This window comes from Macaca mulatta, chromosome 6 (genome assembly GCF_049350105.2).
Source record: "Macaca mulatta isolate MMU2019108-1 chromosome 6, T2T-MMU8v2.0, whole genome shotgun sequence".
Taxonomy (NCBI): Eukaryota; Metazoa; Chordata; class Mammalia; order Primates; family Cercopithecidae; genus Macaca; species Macaca mulatta.
The window spans coordinates 77,881,341-77,904,930 of record NC_133411.1 but is presented as its reverse complement, the minus strand read 5'-3'; the positions used below and the strand labels follow the sequence as shown (position 1 = coordinate 77,904,930).

Sequence of the window (23,590 nt, the reverse complement as noted above, 5' to 3'; positions counted from 1 at the left end):
TTCTCCTGTATTTTTCATCATGTTTAGTGCAATACTGTGAATAACACCATGGGACCCATACAAAGTGCCATTAATGATGCTGGAAGCACTCCCAAGAAGCAGAGGAAAGTCCTAACATTACAAGAAAAAGCTGAATTGCTTGGTATGTATTACAGATTGACACCTGTAGTTGGGGTTGCCCACCATTTTAGACAGATGTTTCATCTTGTAAACAGCTGACATAAACTTTTGGTACTGATAAATACAATGCAGTACTGAAAATGTTTTTTCTCTTCCTTATAATTTTCTTCCTTTTATTTTTCTTTAAGACAGGGTCTTGCTCTGTCGCCCAGGCTAGAGTGCAGTGGCAATATCACAATTTACAGCAGACCTGATCTTGCAAGCTCAAACCTATGAGTAGCTGGGACCACAGGTGTGTGCCACCACGTCTGGCTAACTTCTTAAAATTATTTTGTAGATACAAGGTCTCCCTATATTGCCCAAGCTGGTCTCAAAACTCCTGCGCTCACGTGATCTTCCTGCCTCTGCCTCCCAAAGGGCTAGCATTTCAGGTGTGCACCACCACCGTGCCTAGCCTGACTTTCTTTTTTCTTTATTTGATATGGAGTCTCACTCTGCTGCCCAGGCCGGAGTACACTGGCATGATCACAGTTCACTGCAACCTCAACCTCCCCGGGGCTCAGGTGATACTCCCACCTCAGCCTCCTGAGTAGCTAGGACTACAAGCATGCACCACCATGCCTGGCTAATTTTTGTACTTTTGTAGAGATGGGGTTCTGCCTTGTTGCCCAGCCCCATCTGGTGTCAAGTGAACCGCCTGCCCTGGCCTCCCAAAGTGCTGGGATTACAGGTGTGAGCCACTGTGCCCAGCCCCAGCCTGACTTTCTTAATAACATTTTCATTTCTCTATGGCTCAAGGACATCAGTTGAAAAAACAGAAAAAGAAATCTTTTTTAAAAAGTTTTCTCCAGCCTATTTTATCATAAGAATACAGTATATAACACATCTAAAATACAAAATATGTGTTAATTGACTATCTTATCAATCAGGCTTCTGGTCAACAGTAAGTCATTAGTAGGTAAGTTTTTGGGGAGACAAAAGTTATACACGAATATATATATATATATATATATATATATATGTGTGTGTGTTTTCAATTCATAAGAGACAGGGTCTCACTGTGTTGTCCAGGCTGGCCTCCAACTCCTGGGCTCAAGCCTCCCAAAATGCTGGAACTACAGGTGTAAGCCACTGCACCCAGCCTATACACAAATTTCTGACTGTTTGGGGAGGTCAGTGCCCCTAGTTAAAGGGTCAACTATGAGAGAGAGAGAGAGAATAAAAAGACAAAAAATTGATCAAACAAATATAGCAAACTGGTACTAATTACTAAAACCAACTGGTAGATTTATGGATATTTATTTTATAGCTCATCTTACTTTTTAATTTGAAACTATTTTATTGTAAGTTAAAACAATTTAATGACCAAATATTTCTTTGAAATGTTAATGTAATTTCTTGTGCCAAAATGATTTTGCAACATATTAAGAGAATAAAATTTACCTCTTTGAGTTTCCATTTCTTCCCCTTTGGTTACACACAAACTGGAAATTTCCTGATGATCATCAAACCTGTTGGTCCCCAAAGTCTTCTCAAGATTTGGCTTAGGCTTGGCAAGTCTACTTCTTATTCTCAAATTACTGGTCACTTTAGAAATTGTATTCCTAAAAACAGAAGATAGAGAAATTTATGAATCACGTTAGATCTTACTCTCTCACATTAATACAGTCTGTCTAGCACTGATAGAGTGAACGACCTGTTAGGTGCCACATTGTCTACAAGTGTTCATTTCTTCATACCAAAATTACAAAGTAGTAACTTTACTAGAGGTCTTAAGATGAGAATTCAGTCTGTATTTGTAAAACAGAGACATTTACATAAACCTATTTCATTAAAGTTTCAAAGATATATAACATTTACTACTATAATTTAAATATGCAAACCATTAACCTAAAATCAAAATCAGTCCATCTTTAAAGGGTAAGAAATTAGCATTGCCTACTTTACATTTACAAGCATTACTCAAAGCTATTAACTAATTTGATGGTGGTTTTAGTAATATTTATTAATTGAATACTAAAATAAACCTGGTTGGTGTAGCTTTCTCCTTTACTTTCTCCATTAAACTTATTTCTTCTCTGGAACTTTGCTCCTCCAATACAATCTTGTTTTCTTCAAATGATGCAGGAGATGTAGTAATGACAGGTGAAGAAAGCTCCTGACATTCATGAACAATTTTGTGATTTACATTATCTAGGCTAAAAGGAATATGGCTTTTATCCTTTGAATGTACATGAGGAAGTATACATACCCCTACTGAAGAAAAAAAAAAAAAAATTAAAATGGACCAAATTAGATGCTCAAAATAAATTCTTCAACATTTAGTAACTGTAAAATTCTGTATTATTAAAGTTTGCTTCATTTGTGTGGCAGCAATAGAAAAAGATTTTAAAAATAAATAAAGTTTGCTCTTGTTGGCTATAAATTTAAATTTATGATCTCCCTATTTCATGCCAGGGATTTGACCTATTGTGAGCTTAATAATCCTTATAGACTGAAATTTTATGCAATTATTAGTAAAAATGAGTCCTTTTGTTATTTTGAGTAATTATATAATCTCAGATGGATTTCAAGATAGACGGCACTGCCAGCATTTAAGATTTTTAAAACCTTTATGTTCTATGGGTACTTTATGTTCTATATGTTTCTGACAGGCTCTACTGCAATACTCTGCCACTAAGAAAGGAGCCCTATACAGAACACAAACCAGAGACTTTCCTGATAAATATATGGTTCCAAGCCTAAAAGTCTAATACGTTTTTACCTATCTACTTTGGAGACAGGGTCTCACTTTGTCACCCAGGCTGGAGTGCAGTGGCACGATCTCAGCTCACTGCAGTCTTGACCTCCTGAGCTCAAGCGATCCTCTCACCTCAGCTTCCCAAGCAGCTAGCACTACAGGCGTACACCACCATGCCTGTCTAATTTTTTGTATTTTTTATAGAGACAGAGTTCCACTCCTGAAGTCAAGCATTCACCAGCCTTGGCCTCCCAAAGTGCTGGGACTATAGGCTTGAGCTGCCGCATCCGGCCCAAAAGTCTATTACTTAAAATGAATGGAGGCTAGCGCAGTGGCTCATGCCTGTAATCCCAGCACTTTGGGAGGCCAAGGCAGATGGATCACCTGAGGTCTGGAGTTCGAGACTAGCCTGGCCAAGTGAAACCCCAACTCCACTAAAAACACAAAAATTAGCTGGGCATGGTGGCAGGTGCCTGTAATCCCAACTACTCGAGAGGCTGAGGCAGGAGAGTTGCTTGAACCTGGGCAGCAGAGGTTGCAGCGAGCCGAGATTGCGCCATTGCACTCCAGCCTGGGTGACAAAAGTGAGACTCTGCTTCAAATAAATAAATAAATAAAGATGAATGGTAGGCTACTCATAATCAAACTCCGTCTCAAATAAATAAGTAAATAAAATGAACGGTAGAGTACTCATAACCAAGCAAAATAATTACCAGGAATAGTATAATTACTCATTTCATGCACTTAAAAGATAGTTAGATAGTAAAGATTTATCACCTGTGATTTCCGTCTAATAAATTAAAAATCTTGGTTGATAAATCTTTTGGCTCTGTCCAAACTGAGAACAGTTTAAACTAAATTATTTCAATGAGTGCTATTGTCTCTTTGTACCGTATTTGTCATCTAATTGTGAATACCATCCCAAGCAGCAACTCCTTGGCTAAAGACACATGTATAAAGTGATCAGTGATCAATGAGCTCAGTTAACCAATGACATTCATGATGGTAATGGCAGTATTCACTACAGCAACTATTCCATGAATATGAATTATTCTTTTTATTTATTTATTTGTTTGTTTATTTTTTGAGACACAGTCTCGCTCTGTTGCCCAGGCTGGAGTGCAGTGGTGCAATCTCGGCTCACTGCAAGCTCCACCTCCCAGGTTCCAGGTTCACGCCATTCTCCTGCCTCAGCCTCCCAAGTAGCTGGGACTATAGGCGTCCGCCACCATGACCGGCTAATTTTTTGTATTTTTAGTAGAGATGGGGTTTCACAGTGTTAGCCAGGATGGTCTTGATCTCCTGACCTCCTGATCCACCCGCCTTGGCCTCCCAAAGTGCTGGGATTACAGGTGTGAGCCACCATGCCCGGCTTGAATACAAATTATTCTTAATAAACCAAGTGTACGATCTTGAATTGGCTGTCACTATACCTAAACAGTAGTCAAATAGTGGATAGATCAATATATACATATCACATTTTATGGAAGAACAACAAAATGGAGACAACTTCAAATGTAAAAGGGTTATTACTCAAATGTGGGTATAATTTCTTTTTTTTTTTTTTTTTTTTTTGAGACGGAGTCTCACTCTGTCACCCAGGCTGGAGTGCAGTGGCCGGATCTCAGCTCACTGCAAGCTCCGCCTCCCGGGTTCACGCCATTCTCCTACCTCAGCCTCCCGAGTAGCTGGGACTACAGGCGCCTGCCACCTCGCCCGGCTAAGTTTTTGTATTTTTAGTAGAGACGGGGTTTCACTGTGTTAGCCAGGATGGTCTCGATCTCCTGACCTCATGATCCGCCCGTCTCGGCCTCCCAAAGTGCTGGGATTACAGGCTTGAGCCACCGCGCCCGGCCAAATGTGGGTATAATTTCTTAAAAGTTAGGTTTTAAAAGTTTCTATTTTTGGTAGGACTTAGCTTTCATTCTTACCATCACCCTGTTCAGTACTGATCTCTGATTGCAATACTAGATCTCCCATTGTAAGTAAAGTTATTGCAGCTTCAGTGCTTCCATCACTGGTACCTTGTGAGGAAATAGATCAACATTAAAACAAAAGAATGAATCTGGAAATCTGTTCACTTAAAAAATATTTTTAATTGAGGTGTTTATCTCCTAGTAGCAGATTCCAATATCCTCTGAACCATTAATCCCTTAATAGGGTAGTCTTTTGTTCAGGTTATATGTTACAGATAAATAAATCATCACTGTTGGTTTTGACTCACTGACCATGCCTCCCTCCCATTAAATAATATCTTCAAGGAAAATGCTCTCCCATTTGTACAGATCCAGAGGAAACGCTCAAATATTTCTTAAACATTTAACTTTTAATTCACCTTCTAAAATAACATTCTAAGAATCCACATTTCTCACAGAGATAACACATTCAATAGCTGAATCTTTTTGTTAAACTCTCCAGCAAACTGATTCATTTATTATCCCCACTATTAAATGATTGTACTAGTGTTAATCAAGGTAGTCTTAGCAGTTTCCTTGATAACAGTTACCTGGTTCATCTTGGATATGTTCACCTGTGGTCATTTCCTAAAAATGAAAAAAATAAGTAATATCTTAAATATTTCTCCAAACATGTTCTGTTTCTCAACACGCACTACATTTTTAGAGGTCTTTCCATACTTTGAGTTACAATAGCATAAACTGGTTTGTCTTAATTTATAATTATTCACAAAATTTCACCAGCAAGAACAGAAATAATTTAAAGGCAAAATTTTTGTGTCTCTTGCTCCTGATTTTATCTTTATATTGTATTATGTGCAAATTTTAACTCTTATCATATTGTTATGTATGTCTACCATTCTTACTTTACTTCTTCATTTTCATAATCCTTCAACTCTAGTCATATCTGCTGCCAATTTTTACCAATGGAAACCAAGGCCTGAAGGGTATTGCAAAATTTTTATAATCCTACGTAGCTTAAAACTTAAACGCATTTTAATAAATTAAGAAGTTACAGAACCAATGTCCAGAGCGACAGCTTGAGAAGCTTCACTGACCCACTCCTCAGTGAAACCGATTTTAAAAACAAAACATTTAACAGCCTCTGAAAATGATCCTAGCGACAAAAAGCAAACGAAGAAATATCTGTTCAAGAAAATCTGAAAATTTGCTAACAAAGGTGAGAGTCTATGTGAACCAAAACTGCTCTCTCTCTCCTTCCTCCCAGCTCAGCATGGCAGAGACTCCACCTCAAACTGCTGCACCCAAAAATACAAGGCCCCCGGTCCCCAAGGTCCCACCTGGAGAGCATTTTTCCCTAGGGGAGTAGGACTTCAGCTCCTGACATCACAAGAAAAGTACAGACCAATATTTATTATGAATATGGACACAAAAATCACCAATAAAATACTAGCAAGCCAAATCCAACAATGTATAAAAATTAGACATTATGACCCTAGAATATTTCCTGGGGAAGCGAGGTTGGTTTAACATCCAAAAATCAATACAATAAAAAACAAAATTCACATGATCATCTCCATAAATGCGGAAAAAGCATGACAAATTCCAACACCCTTTAATGAAAGAAACATTCAACAAACTAGGAATAGAAAGTAACATCTTTAGCCTGGTAAAGGACATTTATGAAAAACCCATAGTAACATTACACTTAATGATAAGACAGGATAGGAGAAGTGGTAGCAGCCAGGCAGCCCAGCTTTGAGAAGGCTCTCAGCATGGTGCGGCTCACAGGCACCAACACGCACACTCCCGGCCGCAAGATGCCCAAGAGAAAGATCAGCTCAGCAGAAGAGCAGTGAAGGAAAGAGCCCAACATGAGATTGGTATGACTGTCAGCTAAACCCGCTCCTGCATAAGTGGAAACAAAGCCAAAAAAGGCAGCAGGAAAGGATAAATCTCCAAACAAAAAAGTGCAAACAAGAGAAAAAAGGGGAACAAAGGGAAAACAGACCAAAGTGGCTAAGCAAGAAATCACATTTACCTACAGAAAACAGAGAAACAAAAACCAAGGAAAGTCCAGCCTCTGATGAAGCCGGAGAGAAAAAGCCAAGTCTGATTAATATCATATACCATGTCTTACCAATAGTCCTTGTCTCCCTTCTTGTACATTCCAGAGGAATATTTTTATCAACTATTTCATAAATGCAAGTTTTTTAGTAACTCTAGAAACATTTTTAAGAAGAAAGGAATCCCACCACATCCCATTTTTTAAGTGTAAATGCTTTTAAGGGTAAAAATCATTTGCCAGTTGTTTATTTTTTGGTACAACCAGAAAACAGTGTGGAATATTGAATTATGGGAGGCTTTGACTGTCTTAGGTATCAGCTTACCCTTCCACTATATTAACTATTAATATGGAGTCACAGTCCTGCATCTGATGTCTTGAAATTTTTTAGTTACTTTTATTCCCATGGTTTGGTTCTGGTTCTTTAGTTTGCTAGTTTGTTTTGTTTTTGAGACAGAGTCTTGCTCTGTTGCCTAGGCTAGAGTGCAATGGCGCAATCTCCACTCACTGCAACCTTCACCTCCTGGGTTCAAGCGATTCTCCTGCCTCAGCCTCCCAAGTAGCTGGGATTACAGGCGTGCGCCACCATGCCCGGCTGATTTTTTGTATTTTTAGTAGAGATGGGGTTTCACCATGTTGCCCAGGCTGGTCTCAAACTCCTGATCTCGTGATCTGCCCACCTCAGCCTCCCAAAGTGCTGCGATTATAGGCGTGAGTCAATGCGCCCAACCTGGTTCTGTTTTGTTTGAGACAGAGTCTTGCTCTGATGCCCAGACTGGGGTGCAGTGGTGGCAATGACAGCTCACTGCAACCTCACCCTCCTGGGCCTAGGCGATCCTCCTGCCTCAGCCTCCAGAGTAGCCGGGACCAGAGGTGCATGCCAACATGCCTAGCCAACTTTTAAAAAACGTATTTGTAGAGACAGGGTCTCCCTCTGTTGCCCAGACTGACCTTGAACTACCATGCGATCCTCCCACCTTCCAAATTACTAGGATTACAGGCATGAGCCATCGCGCCTGGGCCCATGTTGTTTTTTAGTAGAATTGCTTCCTAAAGAAAACCATTCCTTGGTCATGGCTGTAATCCCAGTAATTTGGAATCCCTATCAGAATTGTGTGCACTCTATAAATCTTTGGTTGTGGTAGTCCTGTTTTCCTAATAACTTCGTTAATGTGCTGTGAAAGACTGAAAATTTAAGTATGTAGTATATATGCTATTTAATTGCAAATTGTGGAAGTATGTAACAGTTTATCAATATGTAAGGATACTAGCACTTGATAGCCTTTTAATGAAAACTTTCCTCCAAATTTTAAGCTGGAAAGTCACTGGAGTAACTTTTAAAAATAATTACAATACATGGCTTTTTAGATTTTCAGTATAAATGTGAAGAATTGTGTACTGATCCTTAACACAACCAACAAAATCTCAATTATGAAAAAATAAATGATGAAAGACTGGATACTTGCCCCCTAAGATCAGGAATAAGACCAAAATGCCCACTCTCGCTTCTATTAAACATTGAACTATAGGTTCCAGCCAGGGCAATTAGGCAAGAAAAAGAAATAAAAGGCATTCAGGTAAGAAAGTATCAAAGGTTGAATTGTGTCCCCTAGAAAGATACGTCAAAGTCTTAATCCCAAATAATGTGAACACGACATTATTTAAAAATACGGTATTTGTAGATACAATCAAATTTAGATGAGGTCATACTAGATCAGAGTTGGTCCTAATCCATTATTACTGGTGTCCTTTCCTTATAAGATGACAGGATACACATACAGAAAGGGAAAATGCCATGTGGTAATAGAGGCAGAAGGTGGAAGTATGCTGCTGCATGCTGAGAAATGATAAGGACTGCTGGCTACCACCAGAAGGCAGGAGAAAGGCATGGGATGGTTCTTTCTCAGAGCCTCCAGAAGGAACCAACACTGGTGACACCTTGATTTTAGACTTCTAGACTCTAAAGCTGTGAGAGAATAAATCTGTTTTGTTTTGTTTTGTTTTTCTTATCTCTGTAAGTGCCTGGAGAACTTTTTGTGGGTAAAAGCTACCAACTTGGTAGTTCAAAGAGTACCCGACTTAAAATTTTTTATTTTAGGCTGGGCACGGTGGTTCACACCTGTAATCTCAGCATTTTGGGAGGCCAAGGTGGGAAGATCACCTGAGGTCAGAAGTTCGAGACCAGCCTGACCAACATGGTAAAACCTCATCTCTACTAAAAATACAAAAATTAGCTGGGTGTGGTGGCGGGCACTTGTAATCCCAGCTACTCTGGAGGCTGAGGCAGGAGAATCACTTGAAACTGGGAGGCGGAGGGTGTAGCGAGTCTCCGAGATGGCACCACTGCACTCCAGCCTGGGCAACAGAGTGAGACTCTGTCTTTAAAAAAAATATATATATATATATGTATATATATATATATATATATATATAGTTATTTTATGATAGATTTATCAGGATGTAATCTCCTCATAAGTTGAGGAGCATCTGTACTTTGTTATAGTGATCCTAGGAAACTAATACAGAACGAGGTAAAACTATCTTTATTTGCAGATGACATGATTTGACATATAGAAAATCCTAAGGAATCTACCAAAGTTGTTGCAGGATATAAAGCTAATATACAAAAATCATTTTTATTTCTACACACTTTCAACGAACAATCCAAAAATGAAATTAAGAAAACAATCCCAGGCTGGGCACAGCAGCTTATGCCTGTAATCCCAGCACTTTGGGAGGCCGGGGTGGGTGGATCACCTGAGATCAGGACTTTGAGACTAGCCTGACCAACATGGAGAAACCCCATCTCTACTAAAAATACAAAATTAGCAGGGTGTGGTGGCATATGCCTGTAATCTCAGCTAGTCGGGAGGCTGAGGCAGGAGAATCACTTGAACCAGGGAGGCAGAGGTTGTGGAGAGCCAAGATGGCACCACTGCACTCCAGCCTGGGCAATAAGAGGGAAACTCCGTCTCCAAAAAAAAACAAAGAAAACAATCCCATTCACAATAGTGACAAAAATAACATACTTGGAAATAAATTTAACAAAGAAGTGCAAACTTTATATGCTAAAAACTACAAAACATTGTTGAAAGTAAAAGATCTAAATCAGCCAGGTGTGGTGGCTCACTCATGAGTACTTTGGAAGGCTAAAGCAGGCAAATCACTTGAGGCCAGGGAACCAGTATGGCTAATATAGTGAAACCCCATTTCTAATAAAAATACAAAAAAATAGTTGGGTGTAGTGACAAATGCCTGTAATCTAAGCTACTCAGGAGGCTGAGGCAAGAATTGCTTGAACCCAGGAGGTGGAGGTTACAGTGAGCCAAGATTGCACCACTGCATTCCAGCCCGGGTGACAGAGCAAGACTCTTGTCTTAAAAATAAAAATTAAAAAAAAAAAAAAAAAGTAAAGAAGATTTAAATAAATGGGGAAAGATCTCATATTCTTGGATCAAGAATCTCAACACTGTTAAGATTGCATTATCCCTTAAACTGATCTCCAGATGCAATGCAATCCCACTAAGATTCCTAGCTGACTGCTTTGCAGAAACTGACAAGTTGATTTTAAAATTCATATGAGGCAAAATTCATATGGGGCCAGGGATAGTGGCTCGTGTCTGAAATTTCAGCACTTACGGAAGCTGAGATGGGAGAATCACTTGAGGCCAGGAGTTTGAAACCTGCCTGGGCAACACTGTGGGGCCCTCTCTGTACCAAAAAAATGTAACATAATAAAAATAAAATACATATGAAATTGAAAGGGACCCACAATAGCCAAAACCATTCCGAAAAACAATAAAGTAAAACTCACACTTCCCAATTCAAAAACTTATTACAAAGCGGCCAGGCACGGTGGCTCATGCCTGTAATCCCAGCACTTTGGGAGCCCAAGGCAGGTGGATCACAAGGTCAGGAGATCAAGACCATCATGGCTAACACAGTGAAACCCTGTCTCTACTAAAAATACAAAAAAATTAGCTGGGCATGGTGGTGGGCACCTGTAGTCCCAGCTACTTGGGATGCTGAGGCAGGAGAATGGCATGAACCCAGGAGGTGGAGCTTGCAGTGAGCTGAGATCACGCCACCTGGAGTGCATCCAGCCTGGGTGACAGACCAGACTCCGTCTCAACACCAAAAAAACAAATAAACAAACAAAAAAACTTACTACAAAGTAACAGTGATCAATATAGCATCACTAGCATAAGAATAGACATATAGATCTATGCAACAGAATTCAGAATTCAGAAATAAACCCATACAGCTATGGTCAGCTGATTTTTGTTAAGAGTGTCAAGACTACTCAATGTGGAAAGAACAGTCTTTTCGAATAAATGGTGATATGACAAATGGATAGCCATATGCAAAAGAAATAAGTTGGATAATGAGGTTATCCATGTACAAAAATTAACTCAACATGGATCAAAGACTTAAATGTAAAAGCAAAAATCTCTTTTAGAAGAAAAATGGGTAAATCTTCATGGCCTTCGGTTTGACAAAGGACTCAGATCTGACAACAGAAGCATGATCAACAAAAGAAAAAATAGATTAATTGAACATCAAAATTTAAAACTTTTTGCTTTAAAGGAAATCATCAAGAAAATGAAAAGACAACCCACAGTAAGGGAGGAAATATTTGCAAATCATATACCTGATAAGGGACTTTTATCTAGAATATATAAAGACTCCTTACAACTCAATAATAAAAAGACAAATAGCACAATAAAAGAAAAACGGACAAAATATTTGAACACACATTTCTCAAAGATGATACACAAATGGCCAATAGGAACATAAAATGTGCCTGACATCATTAGTCACCAAGGAAATACAAATCAAAACCACAGTGAGACACCACTTCACACACACTAGGACAACTAGATCCAAAAAGTCAAGCCAGGCACAGTGGCTCATGCCTGTAATCCCAACCCTTTGGAAGGCTGAGGGAAAAGTATCACTTGAGGACAGGAGTATGAGACCAGCCTGAGCAACACAGCAAGACCCCACCTCTACCAAAAAAAAAAAAAAAAAATTAGCTGGGCATAGTGGCACACACCTGTAGTCACAGCTACTTAGAATGCTGAGTGGAGAGAATCATTTACACTCAGAAGGTCAAGGTTGTAGTGTGCTACAATTGTGTTACTGCACTCTAGTTTGAGTGACAATGCAAGGCCATCTAAAAATAAATTAAAAAAAAAAAAAGAACAAAAAAAACAAAAAGTGAAATAACAAGTGCTGGCAAGGACATGGAAGAACAGAAACCCTCATAAACTGCTGGTGGGAATGTAAAATGGTATAGCTACTTTGGAAAACAGTTTGGCAGTTCCTCAAATGATGAAACATTGAGTTACCATAAGACCCAGCAATTACATTCCTAGAAATGTACCCAAGAGAAATAAAAACATATATCCACACAAACACTTCTACGTGAATGTTTACAGCAGCATTATGTATAACAGACAAAAAATAAAAATAATCCAAATGTTCATGAATGGATGAATAGATAAACAAAATGTACCATATCCATATGGAATATTATTAGGCTACAAAAAGTAAGGAAGTATCACTACATGCTGCAACGTAGATGAACAGTAAAAATGTTACATTAAGTGAAAGAAGCCAGACACAAATGACCAGATTTTATAATTTCATGTCTAGGAAATGTCTAGAACAGGCAAATCTATACAGACAAAAGACAAATTATTGGTTCCCTAGGCTGGGGAGGGTTGGGAGGAAATGAGTAGTGACCGCTAAAAAGGTTTCTTTTTGAGGTGATGAAAATGTCCTAAAATTGACTGTGATAATGTTTGCACGATACTAGAAATCACTTACTTGTACACTTTAAATAATGGGTAAATCATATGGTGTGTGAATTATATGTCAATAAAGTTGTTTTTAAAAAGTTACAATTTCAAGCCTCCACTTGCAAAGGCAAATAAATATCAATAATGGAAGAGTGCCAAATAAAATGCAACAAAATATATTTTAACTTGTTTATACTTAGTATAAATTTAATGCAACTGAATGTTAATGTAAAAGTCTATGAGGATATTAAGAGCTCTGCCCAAAAACAAACAAAATCAATGCTTTCACTAGTTTTTACTATTCAGACTAACAGCCCCTTACAGAGAGAAATTAGCTAAGAAGTGTTTGTAAACCTAAAGCTATCAAAATGAACCGCCAGTCTTTTCAAAGTAAACAAAGAATAAAAGGCCAAAACATATTAAAATGGATGCTTACAAATGATGATGCATTCAAATTTTCTTCTTGTTTCATTTCTTCAGTAGTCACATCTGTGTTAGGAAGCTCATGTTCAACAACAGCTATGCATCCTACATCTGGGACATTCACGGTTATTTCAAGCTGTCAAAATAAAGTTTTATCATTTCATTTTGGCATATTAAAAACAGCAAAACAAAACCTCATCTTCCACATGAATAAGTAAGATGAAATGCTAAAATAAAGAAATAATCCACATTCATATATAACTTAAAAAATGAAACGGAATGGCCAGGCACAGTGGCTCACGCCTATAATCCCAGTACTTTGGGAGGCCGAGGCAGGCGGATCACAAGGTCGGGAGATTGAGACCATCCTGACTAACATGGTGAAATCCCATCTCTATTAAAAATACAAAAAATTAGCCAGGTATGGTGGTGGGCGCCTGTAGTCCCAGCTACTAGGGAGGCTGAGGCAGGAAAATGGCATGAACCCAGGAGGCAGAGCTTGCAGTGAGCCAAGATCGCGCTGCTGCAGTAATTATTTTATTGACTGACAGCAACTTTGCAGAAGTAAAATATTTAAATTTTTTGAAGGGGCTGTGACTATTACAACCAGTAAGCAAACTTTCTAAGACTCATCTTCTTAGTGTCTGGCATTTCATTTTCCATTTTCTTCACTTTCTCTTTACTTTCCCCTAATTTCTCTGTTCAGTCTGTTAACATTTAGAGAGTGTTCAGTCTGTTAACATTTATAGAGGGCTAGGGGTACAGGGATATAAAGTCAAATGAGACAAGTTTGGTCCCTATCCTCAGTGAACTCACAATCCAACAGAAAAGTAGACATGTAATCAACTAATTATATACTGCCATAAATGCAATCTATAATGAGTTGAAAGTCCTTAAAAATATTTATCCGACCGGGTGCAGTGGCTCACGCCTGTAATCCCAGCACTCTGGGAGGCCGAGGCAGGTGGATCACCTGAGGTCAGGAGTTCAAGACCAGCCTGGCCAACACAGTGAAGCCCCATCTCCAATAAAAATACAAAAATTAGCCAGGCATGGTGGTGCCTGCCTGTAGTCCTAGCTACTGGGGAGGCTGAGGCAGGAGAATCACTTGAACCTGGGAGGTGGAGGTTGCAGTGAACCGAGATTGCACCGCTGCACCCCAGCCTGGGCAACAGAGTAACACTTCGTTCTCAAAAATAAATAAATATATAAATAAAATATTTATCATACCACTGCCCCCACCCCAACTCCCTTCTTCCAAAACCCCAAACCCTGCGTGATTCTTGATACCCAGGGCAACAGCCATGTAAAATAAGAAGTTCACTCACATTTACTCTCCATTTGAGTCCTATTACTTAAAGAGCCCTGTAATCTGAGCACTAAAAAAGTATTTACCTACTAGAATATATACAATACAGTCTGGTTCTTATTATCTTTTTTGTTGGTTTTTCTTTTGTTATTCTGAGGCAGAGTCTCACTCATGTCACCCCAGCTGCAGTGGTGCGATGACAGCCACTACGCCTGGGCCTATTCTCTTATTAACAGAAAAAAAGAGTATAAAATATTGTATGGCTGAGTAGAAACTGTGAGTAAAGAGTCAAGTCTGAGAATCTGCCTTCAAGACATATCTTATTTTTTTTGAGACTAGGTCTCACTCTATCGCCCAAGCTGGGATGCAGTGGCAATATCAGGGCTCACTACAGCCTCAACCTCTCACGCTCAAGCAATCCTCCTGCCTCAGCCCCCCAAGTAGCTGGGACTACAGGCATGTACCGCCATGCCTAGCTTATTTTTGTATTTTTTGTAAAGATGAGGTTTCACCGTGTTGCCTAGGCTGGTCTCAAACTCCTGCACTCAAGTGATCTGCCCACCTTGGCTTCCCAAAGTGCTGGGACTGTGGCCATGAGCCCCTGTGCCCTGACTTATCTGTTATAATTACATTTGTATGTACCACATCTGTTTCCTCAGATACAAAATTTGGAGAAAAATCTTTGACAATATCTGATAGCACTGGGATGAACTAAAAAATTCAAGTGAGCGCAGGGGCACATGCCTGTAGTTCTAAGTACTCGGAGGTTGAGGTGGAAGGGGCGCTTGAGCCCGGGAATTTGAGGCCAGCCTGGACAATACCGCAAGATCTTTTCTCTAAAAAAATGAATTTAAAAACAATAGGCCGGGCACGGTAGCTCACGCCTGTAATCTCAGCATTTGGGAGGCCGAGGCAGGCAGATTGCTTGAGCTCAGGAGTTTGAGACCAGCCTAGGCAACATGGTGAAACCCCGTCTCTATTGAAAATACAAAAAAAAAATTAGCCGGGTGTGGTGGTATGCACCTGTAGTCCCAGCTACTCAGGTGGCGAGGTGGGAGGATTGCTTGTAGCAAGCTGAAATCATGGGAGGCAGAGGTTGTAGCAAGCTGAAATCATACCACTGCACTTCAGCCTGGGCAATGGAGTGAGACCCTGGGCAACGGAGTGAGACCCTGTCTCAAAAAAAAAAATAAATAAAGAAACGAAAAGAAAAGAAAAGAAAAAAATAAACACACACAACAAAAAATGTTAAAGTTCAGGTGATTTGAGAAGAAAAAATTCTTCTTAAAGAGTTGGGACTGGATGGGAAAAGAGAATATTCTATAAAGTAAAAGTTGGTTTTTTAAGCATCATACAGTTTCGTAATTTTAAAGAAGACTTGTAATTCACATAACATACAATTCACCCACTTAAGGTGTATAATTCAACGTATTTTGGGATATTCACAGATATGTGCAATCATTACCACATTCAAATGTGGAACATTTTCATCACTTCAAAAATAAACCTTATACCCACTAGCTATCTCTCCCTTAACCTACCTCTCTTCCCTATCTCCCAATCCCTAAGCCACTACTAATCTACTTTCTGTCTCTGTGGATTTCCTTATTTTGGACATTTCATATGAATGGAATCACATAATATGTGACACTTTGTAACTAGTTTCTTTCCCTTGGCAGAAGGTTCCCAAAATTCATCCATGTTGTAACACATATCAACACTTTATGTCCCTTTAGGGCAGAAAAATGTTCCATTGTGTTTCAATGCTTTTGTCTCCTCCTGTTGTCCAGGCTACAATGCAGTGGCATGATTGTAGCTCACTATAACCTCAAACTCCTGGGCTCCAGCAATCCTCCCCACTCAGCCTTCTGAGTAGCTGGGATTATAAATATGCACCAACACACCTCGCTAATTTATTGATTGAATGCAGACACAGGGTCTTGTTATGTTGTATAGGCTGGTCTTGAACTCCTGGCCTCAACTGATCCTCCCATCTCAGCCTCCCAAATCACTGGGATTACAGACGTGAGCCGCCAATGCCTGGCCTTTCAATGCTTTTTTTTTTTTTTTTTTTTTTTTTTTTGAGACAGAGTTTCGCTTTTTCGCCCAGGCTGGAGTACAGTGGTCCTATCTTGGCTCACCACAACCTTCTGGTTTCAAGTGATTCTCCTGCCTCAGCCTCCCGAGTAGCTGGGATTATGGGAGCCCACCACCACGCCCAGCTAATTTTTGTATTTTTAGTAGAGATGGGGTTTCACCATGTTGGCCAGGCTGGTCTCGAACTCCTGGCCTCGTGATCTGCCCGCCTCAACCTCTCAAAGTGCTGGGATTACAGGCGTAAGCCACTGTGCCCAGCCTCAATACTTTTTAAAGAAAATTTTTTCTAACATATATATTTTTTCTAACATATATATTTCCTTGTTTAGTAGGCTGGCCACAAGGAATAGAATTTAAGGAAAGCCTTGTTCAATTACTATGATTACTGCTATTTAAAAAGATAGCCTGTATTAATTCAGGGATACAGTCTGGTATCTAATTTTCAGAAATTAATTACTGATCATAGTTTCACTAGCAATTTGGCTTCACTTAAAGAAAGAAAAATGCAAAATAGATAGCTAAATGAACTCTCATGCAGCATTAACCAGATGTCTTTCCACAAAATTACCCTTCCTTCTGCATTTTCTTGTTTCACATAATGCTCACATTCACTATCTTTACTTTGAATTGTAAGAAACAACCTCATTTAAAAAAAAAAAAAGAAACCTCATTTTGCATCATTTAAATTAGCTTCAACCATTTTATTAGTTCATTTACTCTAAAACATTTACCAGTTTATTATTAACACTGAATAAAAGTAAATAAAAGTAGGTTTTGACTTCCCTTCATATATGACTTTACAAATTCAGATAATCTGTTAATTCTTAATGGAATTACATTAACATTTAAAGTTTACTTTAATTATCTTAAACATTACTTGAATTGTTTAATGTTTCTTATTGTTTCTTTTATTGTTGCCACTATCTTAGTTAACTCTGATTCATTTCAAATGACTCAGAAACTATCATGAATGCTTACCCAAAACTGACTCAGATAAGCTCCTCAGTAAGCCAAAGAAGTGACTGAAAATTGAGGCAGAACAGAAAACTCTGAAGTTACAAAGTTGGAATGGCAGACTAAGAGGCAAAAGTGTAACGAAGCTAAATACGTTCAATATGTTCCTCTAGTTCACAACCCTTAGGATGGTTACTATCAAAAGTTACAACATGGCTACTACCCGTGAGGATGTACGCTGTTGATAGGGATGTAAAATGATATAACCCTGTGAAAAACAGTATAAAGGTTGCTTGAAAAGTTAAGTATAGAATTAACATACGATCCAGGCTGGGTGCAGTGGCTCACACCTGTAATCCCAGCACTTTGGGAGGCCCAGGTAGGTGGATCATTTGAGGTCAGGAGTTTGAGACCAGCCTGGCCAACACGGTGAAACCCCACCTCTACTAAAAATACCAAAAAATTAGCTGGATGTGGTGGCAGGCGCCTGTAATCCCAGCTACTTGGGAGGCTGAGGCAGGAGAATTGCTTGAACCTGGGAGATGGAGGTTACAGTGAGCCAAGATCGCACCACTGTACTCTACTCCAGTCTAAGTGAGAGAGACTCCATCTCAAAAAAAAAAAATAAAAAAAAAAGAATTTACATACAATCCAGCAATTCCACTTCTGGGTATATCCCCCAAAAAGTAAAAGCAGAGATTCAAAGAGGTATTTATACAACTATGTTCATACCAGCATTATTTCTAACAGCCAAAAGGTGGAAGCAACCCAAGTGTCCATTGATAATAAAGGAATAAACAAAATGTGATACATGCACACAATGGAATATTATTCAACCTTGAAAATGAAGAACACTCTGACATAAGCTACAACATATATGAACTATGAAAACACTATGCTAAATGAAATAAAATGGTCACACAAAAAAGTACTGTATGATTCCATTTATATGAGGAGTCAAATTACAGAGCCAAGATGTAAAAAAGTGGTTGCCAAAAGGTTAGGGGGAGGAATGGAGAGTTATTGTTTAATGGGTATAGAATTTCAGTTTTAACAAAATAAAAAGAGTTTGCCAGGGGTGCAAGGCAGACCTGGGAGTGACCAGGCCAGACAGGACAGGGATAGGGCTCGAGGGACAGGTGTTGAGTGTTTGTATCTTGTATCTTGGTTTTTTGCCAGGCTAGGGGACAACCACTCATTGCAGGATGTCTTAATCATCTTAAAAAAGAACACAGTAGTTCATGCCTGTGATCCCAGCACTTTGGAAGGCCGAGCTCAGGAGTTTGAGACCAGACTGGGCAATGTAGCAAAACCCCATCTCTAAATTAATTTATTTTAAAAAAGAGTTCTGTGGATGGATGGTAGTGATGGTAGCATGACAACATGTACATGTGAAAGTTCTTAATGCCACTGAACCATACACTTAAAAATGAGTAAGATGGCTGGTCACGGTGGCTCACGCCTGTAACCCCAGCAATTTGGGAGGCCAAGGCTGGTGGACTGCTTGAGTTGTTCAAGAGTTCAAGACCACCCTGGTCAACATGATAAAACCCTGTCTCTACCAAAAATACAAAAATTAGTCAGGTGTGGTGGTGCACACCTGTTAGTCCCAGCTACAGGAGGCTGAGGCAGGAGAACTACTTAAACCTGGGAGGTGGAGGTTGCAGTGAGCTGAGATCCCACCACTGCACTCCAGCCTGGGTGACAGAGTGAGATCCTGTCTCAAAAAAAAAAAAAAACAGAGAGACAGAGATAGTAAATTTTAGGTTACATGTATTTTAGCACTTTTTAAATTTTTATTTTATTTTATTTTTTTTGAGATGGAGTCTCACTCTGTCGCCTAGGCTGGAGTGCAGTGGCGCGATCTTGGCTCACTGCACTCTTCGCCTCCCAGGGTTCAAGTAATTCTCCTGTCTCAGCTTCCCCAGCAGCTGGGACTACAGGCACCTGTCACCATGCCTAGCTAATTTCTGTATTTTAGCAGAGACAGAGTTTCACCTTGGTCAGGCTGGTCTCAAACTCCTGACTTCAGGTGATCCATCCACCTTGGCCTCTCAAAGTGCTGGGATTACAGGCGTGAGCCACCACGCCTGGCCCAATTTTTTTTTAAAAAAGAAAACAAGTAAGTCCCTTCTCGCTTCTCTATCAACCAGAAAACGCCTGCCAAAATGTTTGAAAGATTAATCAGAAAGTAGACTAAGCAGCTTCTAGGTACAAGTGTAAGCAGATTTCTCTCATTGTTATACTGACTCCCTTGCTGGGCCTGCGCCATAGGGTCTGAGCAATCACAAAAGGTTATACAAAGCCCCAAATTATATTTGGTAGAGGTTATTTAGAGAAAGAACTCTTCAAATCCTAATAATCACTAAGAGAAGAAATAACGATCCCCTAAAAGAAACAAGAGGTAAAAACCAAGTAAGATAAAAGTACCAAGGATTAAAAAAAAAAAACCAAACCTCTTCCATTGTTTCCTCTATCTGAGCAGAAACAGGTTCAGGAGATCTGAGACCAACAGGTACAAATACTGGAGCTTTGTTTACTTCTTCAGGAGCAAGATGACAGCTTTCTTCTTCATAGTCAGACTCAAAATCATCAGCATCATCTTCTTCTTCCTGGGAAGCCCGAAGAGTCACCAGTATGGCCTTGGAAGCTCTAGGTTCCTTCTTAGAGGTCTTACCCCGAACTCGTTTTGATCCACGACCTCTGGTGACATTTGGTTTGATCTTTCTGTGACTTCTCCTTTCACCACGATTTCTCTCATACTCAGATGCAGAAGAGATAGTTGTTTTCCCATCCAGAGCAATTTTAGAGTAATTTGATTCTTTTAACGGTTGTGGACAGCTAGACGTTTAATCAAAACAACAAGGTCATATGCATGCAAGGATAATTTCAATGAAAACCAAACTTTTAGAGTGAAACTCCGGTTCCAGTCATTAAAATGAAAATGCCCACCACCCATTCTTTTAAAATCTTATGCTGTGAAAATAAAAAAGGAATTAACTACTAGTTTCTCATTCAGAGTTAATTCTTAGTTATCTACCTACAAATTTTTCATAGTAAGTTTTTAATTCTGGGCCATTCTTTCCTGTAATAAGTAAGTGAAGATAAAATAAACACAAAACTGATAATTATTAGAAGAAAAAGGGATAAAAGACACAGAACCAGCTGGGAGCAGTAGCTCATCCCGGTAATCCCAGCACTTTGGGAGGATGAGGCAGGCAGATCATTTGAGGTCAAGAGTTCAAGACAAGCCTGGCCAACATGGTGAAACCCGATCTCTACTAAAAATACAAAAATTAGCTGGGCATGGTGGTGCACGCCTGCAATCTCAGCTACTCAGGAGGCTGAGGCAGGAGAATTACTTGTACCAGGGAGGTGGAGATTGCAGTGAGTCAAGATCACACAATTGTACTCCAGCCTGCACGAGAAGAATGAAATTGTCTCAAAAACAAAAAACAAAAAACAAAAAACAAAAAAAACAAAACACACACACAGGACCAACAAATACAGAATATGAGATCAAAAGGTGGTATTAGTTTATCCTACTGGGTAAACAGATAGGTTAAAAGAAAAAGGAGGCAGCAGAAATCCATTAGAGCAGCGTTGGTTTCTAGAACTTAAGTTTCTTTCCATTTTCTTTGAAAACTATAGAAGTAGGGTATTCTTCATTTTGTTTGTGACTCCATTCAAATGAGCACCTTAATTACTTACCTTAATTACTACTCTTTGGTCATGTTTCTACCCATGTCTAACAGACTCAACACCCAAAAATTTCGTTCTACCAGTAAGTTAAGGTAAAAGTTAAGTGATTTTTATTTCCTATTGTGAAACATTTTGTTAAATAAAATGTTACCTTGTTAGTTTATTGAGATATTGCTCTTCAACAACTGAAGATAGTGAATTATCTCCTACAGTTTCCTCTCCAACCCTTCTTGATGGTCCAGCTTCTTCTAATTCAGCATCTATTTTTGCCAAAGCAGACTCGTTGGAACCTACACAATCTTTTCTCGCTGAAACCTCCATAGATGTCAGAAGCTCAGCTTTTTCCTTAGATTTAAGAAGAAATTAAACAGTTATTACTACAGAAACAATCTCTATGTTAATTTGGTTTGTTAGTTTGGCCTAAATCTCCAAGTTTACACATATATTACAAGCAATTGGTTGCTCATCTTTTATAACACTAGAAAGTCACTTTTCATGAAAATGGTTACAGTATGGAAGGAAGTCAAAACTATATTTTACTCATGCTCTTCATGATCTTGACAAAATAGACCTCATTGAGAATTTTTTTTTTTTTTTTTTTTGCCCAAACTTACTTTTAGAAGGAGCTGGGTGTTGGAAGCTCCTTTCTGCAGCAAATGATCTTCTGGCTTGCCTTCCTTGCTCTGATCTGTTGTGCTTTTTTCTAAAATTGGTTCCTCTTTCTTACTGTGTGCTCTTCCCAAATTTGGCTTAGCCTTTTGGAATTTCCTTCTTGTCATTTGTGCTGAACTAGGAACATACAGTTTATTTTCATGTCTAGAATGAAGTATGAATCATATTGAAGAAGAAAAATCAGAATTTCTTGTTGATATAACAGCTGTTACATCAGACAATTTTGGATACAAATCAATTCTATGTTCAAAGGATTACATATAAATTGGCAACAAAATCAAGCAAGTAAAATGAAACCACACATTGCTGATATGAAAGGAAAAACTTACAAAGCTTTTGTAGCTTCCATTTTCTATATAGCCTGAAGAAGTTTTACAATAATATTAATCTTTTTAAACTTTCATTTATTTATTCTATTATGTGATTTCATGCTACTTTAATTTTCAGAGAAATCACAAGATCAGAAAAAAAAAATGCAAGTAGCTGAAGATGGATTTCATGATGGCACTTTAAACAAATGCCTTCAATTGGACCCCCAAAGCATGAACAAATATATGACAGTTATAACCAGCTTGATCCTTCTAGTTCTAAAGTAGGCTTGAAGGGTAGAGTCTATTCTCCTACCACATGCCTGATCCCACTAAAAAGGGTTTACTGACAACCAATGTCATAAGCTTCTCAATATAATCCATTTGTATCTGCCAAATCAGAAAAAGACAATGTTTTAGCATTCAAGAGAGTAGCATTCAGCTCCCAAGGTAACCTGAATAGCTATCTAATGGTTTCCTGGAAAATATTTTACCCACTGGCAAGGATCTGAATTAGGAAGCTTAAAAACTAATATAGGCCAGGTGCAGTGGCTCACGCCTGTAATCCCAGCACTTTGGGAGGCCAATGTGGGCGGATCACCTGAGGTCGGGAGTTTAAGATCAGACTGGCCAGCATGAAGAAACCCCATTTCTACCAAAAAAAAAAAAAATTAGCCGGGCATTGTGCTGCATGCCTGAAGTCCCAGCTACTCAGGAGGCTGAGGCAGGAGAATCACTTGAATCTGGGAGGTGGAGGGTGCAGTGAGGCGGAGGTTGCGGTGAGCTGAAGTTGCACCATTGCACTCCAGCCTGGGCAACAAGAGCGAAACTCTGTCTCAAAAAAAAAAATAATAATAATATAAACCTGGATATTTATAAAGAATAACTGGATATATAAGTACCTATCATGAGTTCTCTGAAAGATCTGCATTAAAAACTAATCTTTTGGCCGGGCGCGGTGGCTCAAGCCTGTAATCCCAGCACTTTGGGAGGCCGAGACGGGCGGATCACAAGGTCAGGAGATCGAGACCATCCTGGCGAACACGGTGAAACCCCGTCTCTACTAAAAAATACAAAAAAACTAGCCGGGCGAGGTGGTGGGCGCCTGTAGTCCCAGCTACTCGGGAGGCTGAGGCAGGAGAATGGCGTAAACCCGGAGGGCGGAGCTTGCAGTGAGCTGAGATCCGGCCACTGCACTCCAGCCTGGGCGACAGAGCCAGACCCCATCTCAAAAAAAAAAAACAAAAAAAAACTAATCTTTTTTGTTTGTTTGTTTGAGACGGAGTTTCGCTCTTGTCACCCAGGCTGAAGTGCAATGGTGCCATCTCAGCTCACCCCAACCTCCACCTCCAGGTTCAAGCGATTCTCCTACCTCAGCCTCCCAAGTAGCTGGGATTAAAGGCATGCGCCACTATGACTGGTCAATTTTTCTATTTTTAGTAGAGATGGGGTTTCACCATGTTGGCCAGACTGGTCTCAA

The 23,590-nt window shown here is 39.4% G+C and overlaps 1 protein-coding gene across 6 annotated transcripts in view; it reads right to left on the bottom strand.

The window, feature by feature from the left end:
- Positions 1-23,590, bottom strand: part of BDP1 (B double prime 1, subunit of RNA polymerase III transcription initiation factor IIIB) — a 114,838-nt gene that overhangs the window by 20,808 nt on the left and 70,440 nt on the right. For all 6 annotated transcript variants that reach the window (XR_013418373.1, XR_013418374.1, XM_015140253.3 and 3 more), the window contains exons 23-30: positions 21,745-21,946; positions 21,282-21,475; positions 19,885-20,269; positions 13,082-13,204; positions 5,367-5,403; positions 4,792-4,884; positions 2,148-2,376; positions 1,564-1,724 (exon numbers count right to left, since the gene is read on the bottom strand). Coding sequence is in view for 4 of the 6 variants with exons in the window: in XM_015140253.3 (XP_014995739.3) it covers positions 1,564-1,724; positions 2,148-2,376; positions 4,792-4,884; positions 5,367-5,403; positions 13,082-13,204; positions 19,885-20,269; positions 21,282-21,475; positions 21,745-21,946 (1,424 nt within the window). In the remaining 2 variants the exon portion in view is untranslated. The remainder of the gene's footprint in view (positions 1-1,563; positions 1,725-2,147; positions 2,377-4,791; positions 4,885-5,366; positions 5,404-13,081; positions 13,205-19,884; positions 20,270-21,281; positions 21,476-21,744; positions 21,947-23,590) is intronic.